Source organism: Kogia breviceps, chromosome 9, assembly GCF_026419965.1.
Source record: "Kogia breviceps isolate mKogBre1 chromosome 9, mKogBre1 haplotype 1, whole genome shotgun sequence".
Lineage (NCBI taxonomy): Eukaryota > Metazoa > Chordata > Mammalia > Artiodactyla > Physeteridae > Kogia > Kogia breviceps.
The window spans coordinates 20,674,643-20,690,397 of record NC_081318.1 but is presented as its reverse complement, the minus strand read 5'-3'; the positions used below and the strand labels follow the sequence as shown (position 1 = coordinate 20,690,397).

General features: G+C 45.8%; 1 protein-coding gene across 3 annotated transcripts in view; it reads right to left on the bottom strand.

The window, feature by feature from the left end:
- Positions 1–15,755, bottom strand: part of PLXNA4 (plexin A4) — a 464,525-nt gene that overhangs the window by 171,952 nt on the left and 276,818 nt on the right. For all 3 annotated transcript variants that reach the window (XM_059074236.2, XM_067042137.1, XM_067042136.1), the window contains one exon: positions 6,000–6,131. In XM_059074236.2, coding sequence (XP_058930219.1) covers positions 6,000–6,131 — 132 coding nt within the window. The remainder of the gene's footprint in view (positions 1–5,999; positions 6,132–15,755) is intronic.

Below are 15,755 nucleotides of genomic sequence, written 5' to 3'. Positions count from 1 at the left end.
TGGACCTGAGAAGCCTGGAGGGCTTTTCCAGCTCTAAGCTTTTGTGACACTATGGAGAATGCAGGTACCAGCACTGGAGTGTAGGACCTGAAGCAGGAAGTCCTCTCCCCTGTCCAGGTCCCTCCCAAGGAGACATTCTGCCTTTATTGAGAAGGAAGGGAGAAGTGGAACATCTTGGTCACGATGCATGGGAACCTTCAGGAACAGCTCCAGACAAACGGGAAGGCTTCTGCCTGAGTGAAACTAGGTGAAACACAGCAACAGTTTTTCTCCTTTTGCGGATGCCCGAGGTGGCCCGTGTGCTGTCCCTCACTCTCAGGGCTTGTGCTTCAAGTCCCCTCTCCCAGGAGCTATCAGAAACAGCCCCATCTGGGTGCCTGGAGCAAATGTCTAAATGGCCCTGTCACAGTGTCGGTCATCCAAACGCAAACTGGAGCGGACAGCTCGGCCCTGCAGGGCTGGGAGGCATGCACATGCCCGGGGACCTAGCGTGAAGAGAGTAGACTCATTCTTACAGGAGCCGTCGCCTTGGGCCGCAGGAGCTATCTGCACTTGTATAAAGGCGATGTGCGTGGACCTCTGAGCTTGTCAGACTTCACACTGGCTAATCTCAGAACACCCCGGGAGGCAGGCAGGGACAGGGAGGCACCCAGAGGAGCAATAATGGTCCCCTCATCGCACAGACTGTCCTCAGCAGAGGCACCACCCAGATAGGGGTCTGAGTCCCAAAGGGCGCGAGCCTGTCTGTCTGGAACCCCAATACCACCTTTCCCTGAACTGAGCTTCCTTCTGAAACGCACAACATGGTACAAATCACACTCACAAAGCTTCCTCTCCCCAGTTCCCTCTCTCCCACCGTGTAGGCTTAACCATCTCTCAATTTCACAATCCCAGGCAAAGAGCTTGAAAAGAAAAACGAAGAACAGGGACGGGGACAGGGACCCTCAACAGGCCCCCTCCCTTTGGTGCCCTTGCTCTCTGGGAAGCCTTCTCTGGCTGCTCCGTTTAAAATTTCAACCCTTTCACCCTGACCAGTCTCCCCGTCCCCATTATCCTGCTCCGTGGCACTTATTACCTGCTGACCTGCTATAGGACTTATTTAGCAGGTTGATTCTTCCTGGTTGCTTCCCCTTGCTGAAACTGCAGACTCCTAAAGTCAAGGATATTTATCTGTTTCTTCAGTGTTGAATCCCCAGTGCCTGGGCTAGTGTTTGGCACATAGTAGCTGCTTAGTGAATATCTGTTTACCGAATGAATGAATCAGGCCTGGGTGATTCGTTACAAAGCAAGATGGCCCTCATTACTCCACTATGGGACTATGCTGGAGCCAAGAAGAGCAGCCCCTGCCTGGCCCTGCTTTCCTAGGTAACTCCGACCTCAGGTGGGCCCACCTCTGGACCCACCTCCTCAGCCCTTGCAGACATCTGTATCCTGGTTCACAGCTAGGACTGGAGTGCCACTGGCTCATGAGGGCGACAGGCTGTGATGTCCCCAGGCACCTGGAAGCCGACCCACTGTCAACAGGAGTCAGCACAGCAAAGAACACCGTGAGAGATAGCTTCGGCCCAGACACAACTGAAAGTGTATCTCAAAAGCAGAAGCATGTGCTTAAGGCCTCTGGCTCTCAGGCAGGGGAGAGGTGGTGTGTTGGATGGCAGGGATGCTGAAATTTCCCGAGAAATCTGCCACTTGCTCTGGGGCCTATCAAAGAAGAGCCTCGCCTTGTGGTGGGAACAGCTGCTTCTCCCCTCCGTAGCGGGTTGCTCCAGGGCACCTGAGGACAGCCGCGGCTCTGGCACCTCATCTCCTCGTTTGTCTGCCTTGCTGACATTTCATCTCACTTCCTTCCCATCAGTCTGGCAGGTTTTTATCACACTGGTTTCAGTGTGTATAGACATTCCCTTGGGAGTACTGCAGTTGTAGTAAATATATACCATATACATACACACAGACATGTACAAAGCAAGGAGACGGATGGAGACACACAGACAGAGACAGACACAGGGGAAGGTGTGTGTGTGTGTGTCCATATATGTGTGCGCGTGCGCACACACCCCCCCACACCCTAGGGAGACACCAAAGTCACGCAGAAGGAAAGCAAAAAGACAGCAACATAATATGGCACTGCAAGAGACAGGCAGATCCTGACAAAATGACACTGATACCTAGCAGGGCGCGCTCAGCCACTCCAAGAAAAAGTGCACTACGTAGAAAGGAGCCCTTGCTGGACAAGAAACAGAGAGGAACTCACATATCCAAAGCAACAGGAACAGTATCCCGGCTATAGAATTGTTCAGCCTGCAAATCATTGTAGCAATAGCTCCCATTGTTTTTAATCACTCAGGAAGTTCCAAGGACTGTGGTAGTTCTGTGCCAGAAACAGGGATGAAGACTGAATATATAGTTCTTATTAGAAATCACAATATCACAATTAGGTATATTATATATGACTATCACATCGGATGTATGATATTATTATTTAAGAGATAAAGTAGGCTATTTAAGTTTAACCAGAAAGTTTATATACATGAAAGCACAAAGCAAAAAATAGTTCAGGGGCTTCCCTGGTGGCGCAGTGGTTGAGAGTCCGCCTGCCGATGCAGGGGACGCGGGTTCGTGCCCCGGTCCGGGAGGATCCCACATGCCGCGGAGCGGCTGGGCCCGTGAGCCGTGGCCGCTGAGCCTGCGCGTCCGGAGCCCGTGCTCCGCAACGGGAGAGGCCACAAGAGTGAGAGGCCCGCGTACCGCAAAAAAACAAAGTTCAGAACAGGGCAAAAGTCATGGCAGTGATAAACAGATGACTGAAGCTTGGGGGAACGCTTTCTTTATCTAAAGTATAGTCTTTTAATCATATAAGTGCAAACTTGGGAATTAAGCAATAAATCATTCATATCAGTTCTTCTCTTTTCTAATTCTGGTTGTGTGAAGACACTGAGAATTCATTCATTCATTCATCTGTACATTCATCAAATAACTATTAAGGGCCTATAAGGTGAGATTTAGGCAGACGAAGAAGACATAGAACTGTCCTCCAGCTGCTGTCAGTCTGCTAGGAGAGAAAGACAGGAAAGTCATCACAGCTCAGTCTGAGAAGAGCTACCGTAGAGGTGTAAACCACGGGTCAGGAGTAGCTCACTGAATATGTGACAGCAGAGCTAAGTTTTAAGGGAAAAGAAAAATTTAGATGATAAAGTGAAGCACCTTTCAGGCAGAGCCGTCGACATCAGGGCTGAGCACATACCCTCAGCCTGCAGTCCCAGCCTGCAAAGCGCTCTGATCCATCATGGCTGAGACTCAGCCACCGGCCGACAGAGGCTGGTAGGCCTTAGTCCTGAAGCCCCGGGGCCTGGAATATCTCCAGATATATTTACCAAGCTGCTCCTGCTCAGTCAGAACTGCTGGCTGTCGGTTCTGGATTTGCTCTCCGCTGGGCCTGGATCCCCGCTGAGGAGCCTGCCTCAGCCTTGACCTGGACTCCTGTGCTCCACCCCCGATAGATCACCCAGAATCTTGATGCCACCACCTGCCAGACTCCACACACAGCCAGTTCCAGACGCTCCAGGTGCAATGTCATAAGAATAAGAGCCTCCACTTATCAAGCCCTTACGCTGTGCGAGGCTTGGGTCATGCTGATTACATGCATTATGTCATCAGACCCCTGGAACCATACGAGTGAATTTTATCATTACGTCCATGTTCCAGTTGAGGACAACGAATCTTAAAGAGGTCAGGAGCTTACCTGAGATCACACTTAGTAAATGGTAGGACCAAGGTTCGTGCTCAGATATCCTGACGCCAAGGTCGGTCTGATTACCCATCTTGCTATATTACCCTCCTCACTGAGAATCTGCAACCCCAATGGGTGCCAGTGTTGGCCCAGATGTCAGGGTCTTGAGACCGTGGTTCGGGTGGCAGGCCTATGAGGAGCGGCCCCATAACAGATAACGGCCCTAACTCTATTCACTCCTGCCCTCCTCTCCTTCCCAGCATGCCCATAATCCAGAGCTCCCAGCATGCCTCGCCGTCAAGCCTGAATGGGTACTGACCACTGACCGTGCTCTAAGGGAAGTGGGACAGGTGAAATCAAGAACCTCAGAATCCCGGGACTTCCCTGGGGGTCCAGGGGTAAAGAATCCATCTTCCAGGGCAGGGGACGCGGGTTTGATCCTTGGTCGGGGGAACTAAGATCCCACATGCTGCGGGGCAACTAAGCCAGTGCGCCACAACTACTGAGTTCACGCGCCTCAACGAGAGAGCCCGCGCGCTGCAAACTACAGAGCACAAGGGCTCTGGACCCCGTGGGCCACAGCTACAGAGCCGATGCGCCCTGGAGGCTGTGCGCCACAACTAGAGAAGAGAACACTCGCACGCCACAACTAGAGAGAAGCCTGCGCGCCGCAACGAAGAGCCCACATGCTGCAACTAAGACCTGACGCAGCCAAAAAAAAAAAAACAACCTCAGAATCCCATCTCAGCAATTAGAGGGGGCTCCACACAGCTTTTAGATTTTCCTCTTTGGAAGTCCTTAGATATTTTAAGTCCCAGGTTCAGAAATCCTGGCTTTCAGGTCACGTAAGAAATCCTGAAACATTCAACGCCTGTGGAGGTCTTGGGTCTTCTCCAAAGAATTCATTCCACCAGGGAAAGCTGCTTCCCCTCAGTGTCTAGGGCCTTAGAGGTAGGCAGGGAGGGGGAGTGTGGGCCTCACGGAAAAGGAATAAGAAATGAAAGCAAAGGAGCAGCTTCATACCAGTCCCGACTCCTGGGATAAAGTGCTCCCCTCTTGGCTCCACATCAGGCCATTCCCAAGCCACGGCAGCCTCAGCGAGGGCACCACAATGGGTCCCAGTGTGGCTGAATGGGGGGTCCCTCGCCACGAGAAGATGTCATCGAGCCCTTGGGGAGGGTGGAGCTGCTGTGGGCTGCCAAGGCATAATGCACAGGCCCTGTGGGCGGTATAATGTGGTATTTATCTCCCTCACTTTGCAGAGAGGGACCAGGCAGAACAATCCAGACTCTGTCAGCAAGGTCCTCTGGGGAGTTCAGGCCTCGCTAATGAAGATGAATAGGACGGGGGAATCTGCCTTTGCTGCTCAGAGCTAATGTATACATATTCATGGGCAGGGAGGACAGCTCCCAGAATGACCCATCCTCCAGAGAGGCAACAGGGGCAGAGGTATGGCAGTGCAAAGCCGCACTCGGGGTGGGGTGGAAAACTGCGGGCTGTGAATTAGGGCGCCCCAGGAGATACCCTTAAATGGATGGAATTTCCAAGGCGAAATTTATTCCTTTGCCCGCTGCAAATGTATGAGTCCTGGTCTGAGCTCAGGGACCCCTGAAGACCTTAGTTCTCAGCTGAGTTCCAGGAACAAATCCAACTCTGCTACTTCCTACTCCACATCAGCTAATACCAATCCTCACACCATATCTATTCTGCCTGGTATGGCCTCATGGAATTTGCTAGAGGTTCCATGTTAGAGTTCCAGGTACACACGAAGCCTCGGGACACGTTACAGCATCTCATCTCATACACATAGACCCTGTGTTCTGAATCTCCATCTATCTGACTCTTCCATGACGTGCCCTCAACTAAGTTTTTCTGGGCGACCAATCCTTGCCCACCATAGACCTCCAGGGTCCAGGAAGGTGACCTTGGTAGGAGATTACACAGTGTGTAGGGAAATCGGGACCAAAAACTTGGGCGTCTATACCATGTTTCTTCAGGTGAGAGCAAATGGTGGCCCTGCACCTACGCACACCGTCACTCTGAAGTCAGTGGATTTGTTCTTGACTCACAGATATTTTGACATGTGAAAGGTTTTTTTTCCCTGTTTCGGCACACTCAGCTTCTGTCCCCAGGCAGCACAACGGAAAGGATACACACTGAGCCAAATAAATCAAATCCCCTCTCTGCAGCCAGCCTCCTGTAGGGTTCCACAGAGCCACAGGCTAGCCCTCAGCAGCAAGCCAAATGTCTGCCAGAGCTCAGCGTGCCTTACCTGCCTTTCCGACATGATGTAGAGCTGCTCGTGGTCCTTGGAGAAGGCCATGTCCCGGAGGACAGGGCCGGGGTCCACCACCTGCACCGTCTCATACTGGAGGGCACTGCCCCTGGGCCCATCTACCCGGATCTGTGGAAAACAGGAAGAGGAGAGCTGGTGTGAGTTCCGGTCCTGCGCAGCGTGCAGTCCAGCTTCCGCCCGGGGCCCCTCCCACAGGCAAGGGGGAGGCAGTGGGCCCCGCCTCCCAGAGGCCAGGCCTGAAGGAAGCAGGAGCGACACACGCCCACCAGGGGCCTCGCACTGGGAACGGCAGCGAGAAGGGACGAGGCGGAGACCAAACCGGGCTGCACCAAAAATCTGGTGTTCTTCTCTCTGGCTCGCGATGCCTTAGGCTCTAGTCTTTGAGGCCTTGCTTGTACATCTTTGGAGAAGAGGACGGGCCTTCCTAGTTACTCAGGATATTACCTTATTGTTAACGTAATAAGAAGGTTCTCTGCACCATCAAAAGTCCTACCTGATATACTGATAGAATAGATGGGGAAAATGAGATGCAGGACGTTAAACGAGTGGCCTGAGCTGTCAAATCTGGTGACAGAATGAGGATCCAGTTTGACCCAGGAGTCCATGCTCTTCCTACCACTCCAGTTACACGAGGGACCCTGGTCCTTGATGGCTTTCATGTTCACTTCCTTGGGGTGCCACTAAAGGCAGCGGCCTCGAGCCTGCACAATTCCAGAGCCTTTTGCCAGTCACTCCCAATTCTGAAGCGGAAACACTTGCGCTTGGCAAATATTTATTTTAAAAATGAAGAAATAAATGAAGTTCAAACTCTTCTTTGCAGATTTCCCATTAAGCTCAGGAAAACAACAACAGCAGCAACGAAAACAAACAAACTGGTGAAGGATCTAACAAAAGATATGTTTAGCCCTGAAAATCTCTAAATGCCTTGGATTCCAGTAGCCCTCCTCCTTCTGTCCCCACCCCCAAGCCACCAGCTGTCCGCCTTGGCCTGGTCCTTCCTTAATCTGAACGAAACGGGAGCTCATGCAAAACCAATTGGGATTACCACCCAAGTCTGACCACGAGGTGATGGCCTTGGCCCCCAGCCCAGCCGGGCTTCATCCTCAGCTATGAATCACCCCTGAAGCAGCAGCACGGGAGTGATACTGCACGGCCGGCTTGGTCTCCAGCCCCATAAGGCTGCCGGCAGAAGCAAGCTAGCAGGGGATGCTAGCAGAATGGAGGCCCACCCAGTGCCCCGTGGTCTGACCCCCCGAGGGAAACGGGATCCAGTGCCCGAGTGATCATCTTTATCATCTAGCTCCAACTTCCCCGCTCTTTAGGGTGAGCGGATGTGCTGGATGTGGACACCAGAAGAAACTAGGTGAACTGGGCAGGGACAGAGGGGTGGACCAGGGAGCACCAATGGGGCAAGTGTGCCCAGGCCCATGGAGGCAGGATGGGGGTATGACCCCCACCCTTGCCCATTCCGCCAGGGCAGGAAGTCAGTTATTGAAGAGGTGGTTCCTGGAAATTCCCTGGTGGTCCAGTGGTGGGGACTCAGCACTCTCACTGCCAGGGGGCTCGAGTTTGATCCCTGGTCAGGGAACTAGGATCCCGCAAGCCATGTGGCACAGCTAAAAAAATAATAAAAATAAAATAAAATAAAAGACCTTTAAAAAAAAAAGAAAAGGTAGTTCTTCCCTTCACATCACCCCACCCCAATCCACTACTTGTTTCAGAAAACAGAAAGGAAACCATCCATTCATCCATCTGCTGAAAGAGTCTCACACAAGACATGAATAAAAGGAGTTGATGGTGGATGTACTGAATGATAGGCAATCACAAAATATAGGTAGGCTGGCCCAGCTGCTGGCTCTTGGGCCATTACATGAATAAGAACAAGAACTGCTAGCGATTGAGCGGCTGCTACGCGTCAGGCACGATTCTAGGCATTCTACATGTATTTACCCTCTCATTTAAACCTCAGAACTCCACGAAGCCTTAATATTCCACTAAGCCTTATTCCAATAAGCTGCAATAAATTCCATGTACAGGTGAGGCACAGAGAGGTTTAATACCTTGTTCATGGTCACACATTTAGCGATCGGCATGGCCTCAACCCCTGCCGAGGTCCAACCAATTCCAGAGTCCACTCTTCAGTGCACTTACATACTACACCAACACAAGTGGAGCCAGGTCCTACTGGTTCTATAAACCTGCATCTCTTCTAGGAGCGAAAGTAGTTAACGTTAAACAACATCACCCTGGGAGGGCTGGAGGAACCATGTCCATCTACTGCAGTCCTTTAGGGAAAGAATCATGCTCGTGAACGAAAAAGATGTTGTTGTAAAATTTCAAAATAATGACCCCTTATACTTTCGTTTTATACCTTGCTGAGAATGCTATTGTTAAATAACATCGTCTCATTTGATGGTTGTAGAATTTTTATGATATTGAGTGCCAGCATAATCATTCTCATTTTACCAGTGAAAAACTGAGACTGGGGCTGTTCTGTGCCTCTTCCAAAGCTCGGTGATACATCAATGACAGTCAGGACTAGAACCCAGGTTTCCCGATTCCTAGCTCAGAGATTGCCATTGGGCTATTTCGATTTTCCCAGAACCTTTGACAAGGTTCCACATGAAAAGGTGTTTAAAAATAATGAGTCTCCATGGGATTTGGGGCAGTTTGGCCATGGAGAGAGGACCAACTTAGAGACAGAAAAAGACACATTTCTGCACGGAGAAGTGGGAACTGGGGGACTCTCCAGGCACTAGTGTCATGACTGGTCTTATTTAAAACTTTTTTTTTAAACATCTTTATTCGAGTATAATTGCTTTACATTGTTGTGTTAGTTGCTGCCTTATAACAAAGTGAATCAGCTATACATATACATACAACCCCATATCCCCACCCTCTTGCGTCTTCCTCCCACCCTCCTTATCCCACCCCTCTAGGGGGGCACAAAGCAATGAGCTGATCTCCCTGTGCTATGTGGCTGCTTCCCACTAGCTATCTATTTTACATTTGGTAGTGTATATTTGTCCATGCCATTCTCTCATTTCGTCCCAGCTTACCCTTCCCCATCCCCTGTCCTCAAGTCCATTCTCTACGTCTGCGTCTTTATTCCTGTCTGGCCCCAAAGTTCATCAGAACCTTTTTTTTTTTTTTTTTTTTGATTCCATATATACGTGTTAGCATACAGTATTTGATTTTCCTCTTTCTGACTTACTTCACGCTGTATGACAGTCTCTAGATCCATCCACCTCACTACAAATAACTCAATGTTTCTTTTCATGGCTGAGTAATATTCCATTGTATATATGTGCCACATCTTCTTTATCCATTCAATTGTTGATGGACACTTAGGTTGCTTCCATGTCCTGGCTATTGTAAATAGAGCTGCAGTGAACATTTTGGTTCATGACTCTTTTTGAATTATGGTTTTATCAGGGTATATGCCCAGTAGTGGGATTGCTCGGTCATATGGTAGCTCTATTTTTAGTTTTAGTTTTTTTGTGTGTGTGTGTGGTACGCGGGCCTCTCACTGTTGTGGCCTCTTCCATTGCAGAGCACAGGCTCTGGACGCGCAGGCTCAGTGGCCATGGCTCACAGGCCCAGCCGCTCCGTGGCATGTGGGATTTTCCCAGACCGGGGCACGAACCCGTTTCCCCTGCATCGGCAGGCGGACTCTCAACCACTGCGCCACCAGGGAAGCCCTATTTTTAGTTTTTTAAGGAACCTCCATACTATTCTCCATAGTGGCTGTATCAATCTACATTCAACAGTGCAAGAGGGCTCCCTGTTCTCCACACCCTCTCCAGCATTTATTCTTTGTACATTTTTTGATGATGGCCGTTCTGACCAGTGTGAGGTGATACCTCATTGTAGTTTTGATTTGCATTTCTCTAATGATTAGTGATGTTGAGCATCCTTTCATGTGTTTGTTGGCAATCTGTATATCTTCTTTGGAGAAATGTCTGCTTAGGTCATCTGTCCATTTTTGGATTGGGTTGTTTGTTTTTTTGATATTGAGCTGCATGATCTGCTTGTATAGTTTGGAGATTAATCCTTTGTCAGTTGCCTGTTTGCAAATATTTTCTTCCATTCTGAGGGTTGTCTTTTCATCTTGTTTATGGTTTCCTTTACTGTGCAAAAGCTTTTAAGTTTCATTAGATCCCATTTGTTTGTTTTTGTTTTTATTTCCGTTTCTCTAGCAGGTGGGTCAAAACGGATCTTGCTGTGATTTATGTTATAGAGTGCTCTGCCTATGTTTTCCTCTGAGAGTTTTATAGTCTCTGGCCTTACATTTAGGTCTTTAATCCATTTTGAGTTTATTTATGTGTATGGTGTTAGGGAGTGTCCTAATTTCATCCTTTTACATGTAGGTGTCCAGTTTCCCAAGCACCACTTACTGAAGAGACTGTCTTTTCTCCATTGTATATTCTTGCCACTTTTATCAAAGATAAGGTGACCATATGTGTGTGGGTTTATCTCCGGGCTTTCTATCCTGTTCCATTGATCTATATTTCTGTTTTTGTGTCAGTACCGTACTGTCTTGATTACTGTAGCTTTGTAGTATAGTCTGAAATCAGGGAGCCTGATTCCTCCAAATCCGTATTTCTTTCTCAAGATTGCTTTGGCTCTTCGGGGTCTTTTGTGTTTCCATACAAATTATGAAATTTTTCTTCTACTTCTGTGAAAAATGCCATTGGTAGTTTGATAAGAATTGCATTGAATCTGTAGATTGCTTTGGGTAGTATAGTCATTTTCACAATGTTGATTCTTCCAATCCAAGAACATAGTAGATCGATCCATCTGTTTGTATAATCTTTAATTTCTTTCATCAGTGTCTTATAGGTTTCTGCATACATATGTTTTGTCTCTTTAGGTAGGTTTATTCCTAGGTATTTTATTCTTTTTGTTGCAATGGTAAATGGGAGTGTTTCCTTAATTTCTCTTTCAGATTTTTCATCATCAGTGTATAGGAATGCAAGAGATTTCTACGCTTTAATTTTGTATCCTTTTACTTTACCAAATTCACTGATTAGCTCTCGTAGTTTTCTGGTACCATCTTTAGGATTCTCTATGTATAGTATCATGTCATCTGCAAAAAGTGACAGTTTTACTTCTTCTTTTCCGATTTGGATTCCTTTTACTTCTTTTTCTTCTCTGATTGCTGTGGCTAAAACTTCCAAAATGATGTTGAATAATAGTGGTGAGAGTGGGAAACCTTCTCTTGTTCTTGATCATAGTGGAAATGGTTTCAGTATTTCACCACTGAGAACAATGTTGGTTGTGGGTTTGTCATATATGGCCTTTATTATGTTGTGGTAAGTTCCCTCTATGTCTACTTTCTGGAGAGTTTTTATCATAAATGGGTGTTGAATTTTGTCAAAAGATTTTTCTGCATCTACTGGGATGATCATATGGTTTTTATCCTTCATCTTGTTAATATGGTTTATCACATTGATTGATTTGTGTATAATGAAGAATCCTTGCATTTCTGGGATAAACCCAACTTGATCATGGTGTATGATCCTTTTACTGTGCTGTTGGATTCTGTTTGCTAGTATTTTGTTGAGGATTTTTGCTTCTATGTTCATCAGTGATATTGGCCTGTAGTTTTCTCTCTTTGCGACATCTTTGTCTGGTTTTGGTATCAGGGTGATGGTGGCCTCGTAGAAGGAGTTTGGGAGTGTTCCTCCCTCTGCTATACGTTGGAAGAGTTTGAGAAGGATAGGTGTTAGCTCTTCTCTAAATGTTTGATAGAATTCGCCTGTGGAGCCATCTGGTCTTGGGCTTTTGTTTGTTGCAAGATTTTTAATCACAGTTTCAATTACAGTGCTTGTGATTGGGCTGTTTATATTTTCTATTTCTTCCTGGTTCAGTCTCAGAAGGTTGTGCTTTTCTAAGAATTTCTCCATTTCTTTCCAGGTTGACCATTTTTTTTGGCATAGAGTTGCTTGTAGTAATCTCTCATGATCTTTCGTATATCTGCAGTGTCAGTTGTTACTTCTCCTTTTTTATTTCTAATTCTGTTGATTTGAGACTTCTCCCTTTTTTCCTTGATGAGTCTGGCTAATGGTTTATCAATTGTGTTTATCTTCTCAAAGAACCAGCTTTTAGTTTTATTGATCTTTGCTATCATTTCTTTCATTTCTTTTTCATTTATTTCTGATCTGAACTTTATGATTTCTTTCTTTCTGCTAACCTTGATATTTTTTGTTCTTCTTTCTCTAATGATTTAGGTGTAAGGTTAGGTTGTTTATTTGAGATTTTTCTGGTTTCTTGACGTAGGACTGTATAGCTACAAACTTCCCTCTTAGAACTGCTTTTGCTGCATCCCATAGGTTTTGGGCTGTCATGTTTTCATTGTCATTTGTTTCTATGTATTGTTTGATTTCCTCTTTGATTTCTTCAGTGATATCTTGGTTATTTAGTAGCATATGTTCAGCCTCCATGTGTTTGTATTTTTTACAGTTTTTTTCCTGTAATTGATATCTAGTCTCATAGCATTGTGGTCGGAAAATATACTTGATACAATTTCAATTTTCTTAAATTTACCAAGTCTTGATTTGAGACCCAAGTTATGATCTATCCTGGAGAATGTTCCATGAGCACTTGAGAAGAAAGTGTATTCTACTGTTTTTGGATGGAATGTCCTATAAATATCAATTAAGTCCATCTAGTTTAATGTATCATTTAAAGCTGTGTTTCCTTATTTATTTTCATTATGGTTGATCTGTCCATTGGTGAAAGTGTGGTGTTAAAATCCCCTAATATAATTGTGTTACTGTCGATTTCCCATTTTATGCATGTTAGCATTTGCCTTGTGTATTGAGATGCTCCTATGTTGGGTGCATAAATATTTACAGTAGTTATATCTTCATCTTGGATTGATCCCTTGATCGTTATATAGTGTCCTTCTTTGTCTCTTGTAATAGTGTTTATTTTAAAGTCTATTTTGTCTGACATGAGAATTGCTACTCCAGCTTTCTTTTGATTTCCATTTGCATGGAATATCTTTTTCCAACCCCTCACTTTCAGTCTGTATGTGTCCCTAGGTCTGAAGTGGGTCTCTAGTAGACAGGATATATATAGGTCTTGTTTTTGTATCCATTCAGCCAGTCTATGTCTTTTAGTGGGAGCATTTAATCCATTTACATTTAAGGCAGTTATCGATATGTATATTCCTATTACCATTTTCTTAATTGTTTTGGGTTTGTTATTGTAGGTCTTTTCCTTCTCTTGTGTTTCCTGCCAGAGAAGTTCCTTTAGCATTTTTTGTAGAGCTGGTTTGGTGGTGCTGAATTCTCTTAGCTTTTGCTTATCTCTAAAGGTTTTAATTTCTCCATCGAATCTGAATGAGATCCTTGCTGGGTAGAGTAATCTTGGTTGTAGCTTTTTCCCTTTCATCACTTTAAATAGGTCCTGCCACTCCCTTCTGGCTTGCAGGGTTTCTGCTGAAAGATCAGTTGTCAACTTTATGGGGATTCCCTTGTATGTTATTTGTTGCTTTTCCCTGGCTGCTTTAAAATTTTTTCTTTGTATTTAATTTTTGGTAGTTGGATTAATATGTGTCTTGGCATGTTTCTCCTTGGATTTATCCTGTATGGGACTCTCTGTGCTTCATGGACTTGATTGACAATTTCCTTCCCCATATTAGGGAAGTTTTCAACTATAATCTCTTCAAATATTTTCTCAGTCCACTTTTTTCTGTCTTCTTCTCCTGGGACCCTTATAATTTGAATGTTGGTGCATTTAATGCTGTCCCAGAGGTCTCTGAGATTGTCCTCAATTCTTTTCATTCTTTATTCTGCTCTGCAGTAGTTATTTCTACTACTTTATCTTCCAGGTCACTTATCCATTCTTCTGCCTCAGTTATTCTGCTATTGATTCCTTCTAGAGATTTTTAATTTCATTTATTGTGTGTTTATCATTGTTTGTTTGCTCTTTAGTTCTTCTAGGCCCTTGTGAAACATTTCGTGTATTTTCTCCTTTCTATTTCCAAGATTTTGGATCATCTTTCCTATCACATTACTTTGAATTCTTTTTCAGGTAGACTGCCTATTTCCTCTTCATTTGTTTGGTCTGGTGGGTTTTTACCTCTCTTGTTCATCTGCTGTGTGTTTCTGTGTCTTCTCATTTTGCTTAACTTACTGTGTTTGGGGTCTCCATTTCGCAGGCTGCAGGTTTGTAGCTCCCATTGTTTTTGTGTCTGCCCCCAGTGGTTAAGGTTGGTTCAGTGGGTTGTGTAGGCTTCCTGATGGAGGGGACTGGTGCCTGTGTTCTGGTGCATGAGGCTGGATCCTGTGTCTTTGTCTTTTTGTTGGACCACATCTGGTGGTGTGCTTTGGGGTGTGTGTGAACTTAGTATGATTTTAGGCACCTGTCTGCTAATGGGTGGGGTTGTATTCCTGTCTTGCTAGTTGTTTGGCATAGGGTGTCCAGCACTGTAGCTTGCTGTTTGTTGTGTGGAGCTGGGTCTTAGCGTTGAGATGGAGATCTCTGGGAGAGCTCTCACCTATTGATATTATGTGGGGCCAGGAGGTCTCTGGTGGTTCAATGTCCTGAACTCGGCTCTCCCACCTCAGACGCTCAGGCCTGACACCTGCCTAGAATACCAAGACCCTGTCAGCCAGGTATGTGGGGAGTTTCTTGCCTTTTGGGAAGTTTGAGGTCTTCTGCCAGTGTTCAGTAGGTGTTCTGTAGGAGTTGTTCCACATGTAGATGTATTTTTGATCTATTTGTGGGGAGGAAGGTGACCTCCACGTCTTATTCCTCTGCCATCTTGAAGATCCTCCTTAATACTTTTTGTAAATGGGTCTGGAGCAGGGAGCAAGAACATTACAGCTGATCCTAAGCTCTTTGGAATAGCAAGAAGTCCAATGATGGAAATGAACTACAGAAAGATGGCGCATCCTCTGCGGGGACTGAGGGTCAGGGGAGGAGCTGTATTTGGGCAAATAGACTTGGGACTTCAAGTCTCACGTTGGCAGAGATCATGCCTGTTGTATTCAGTGCTGCAGCCCCAATGCCTGGCACAGTACCCAAGACACGGTTGGTGCTCAATAATTAGTTACTGACAAATGTCAGCGAGGGTATGGAGAAAAGGGAAAGCCTGTACACTCTTGGTGGTGTGTAAATTGGTACAGCCACTAAGGAAAACAGTAGGGTGGTTTCTCAAATAACTAAAACTAGAACTGCCATATGATCCAGCAATTCTGCTCCTATGTATATACCCAAAGGAAATAAAATCAGTATCTCAAAGAGATATCTGCACTCCCATCTCCATTACAGCATTATTCACAATAGCCAAGATAGGGAAACAACCTAAATATCTATCCGTGGATGAATGGATAAAAGAATGTGATTATATGTATATAATTCAGCCTTAAAAAAGAAACAAATCCTGCCATTTTCAACAACGTGGATGAATCTGGAGAACATTATGCAACGTGAATTAAGACAAACACAGAAAGACAAATACTACATGATCTCACTTATATGTGGGATCCAAAACAGTCCAACTCCTAGAAGTAGAGAGTAGAATGGCACTTTCCAGGGGCCAGGGGGAGGGGAAAATGGGGAGATGTTGGTCAAGGGATACAAAGTTTCAGTTATTAGATGAATATGTTCTAGAGATCTAATGTACAACAATGTGACTATGATGATACAATACTGTATACTTTAAATTTGCTAACAGGGAAGATTCTAATTGTTCTTGTCACACACACACACACACAC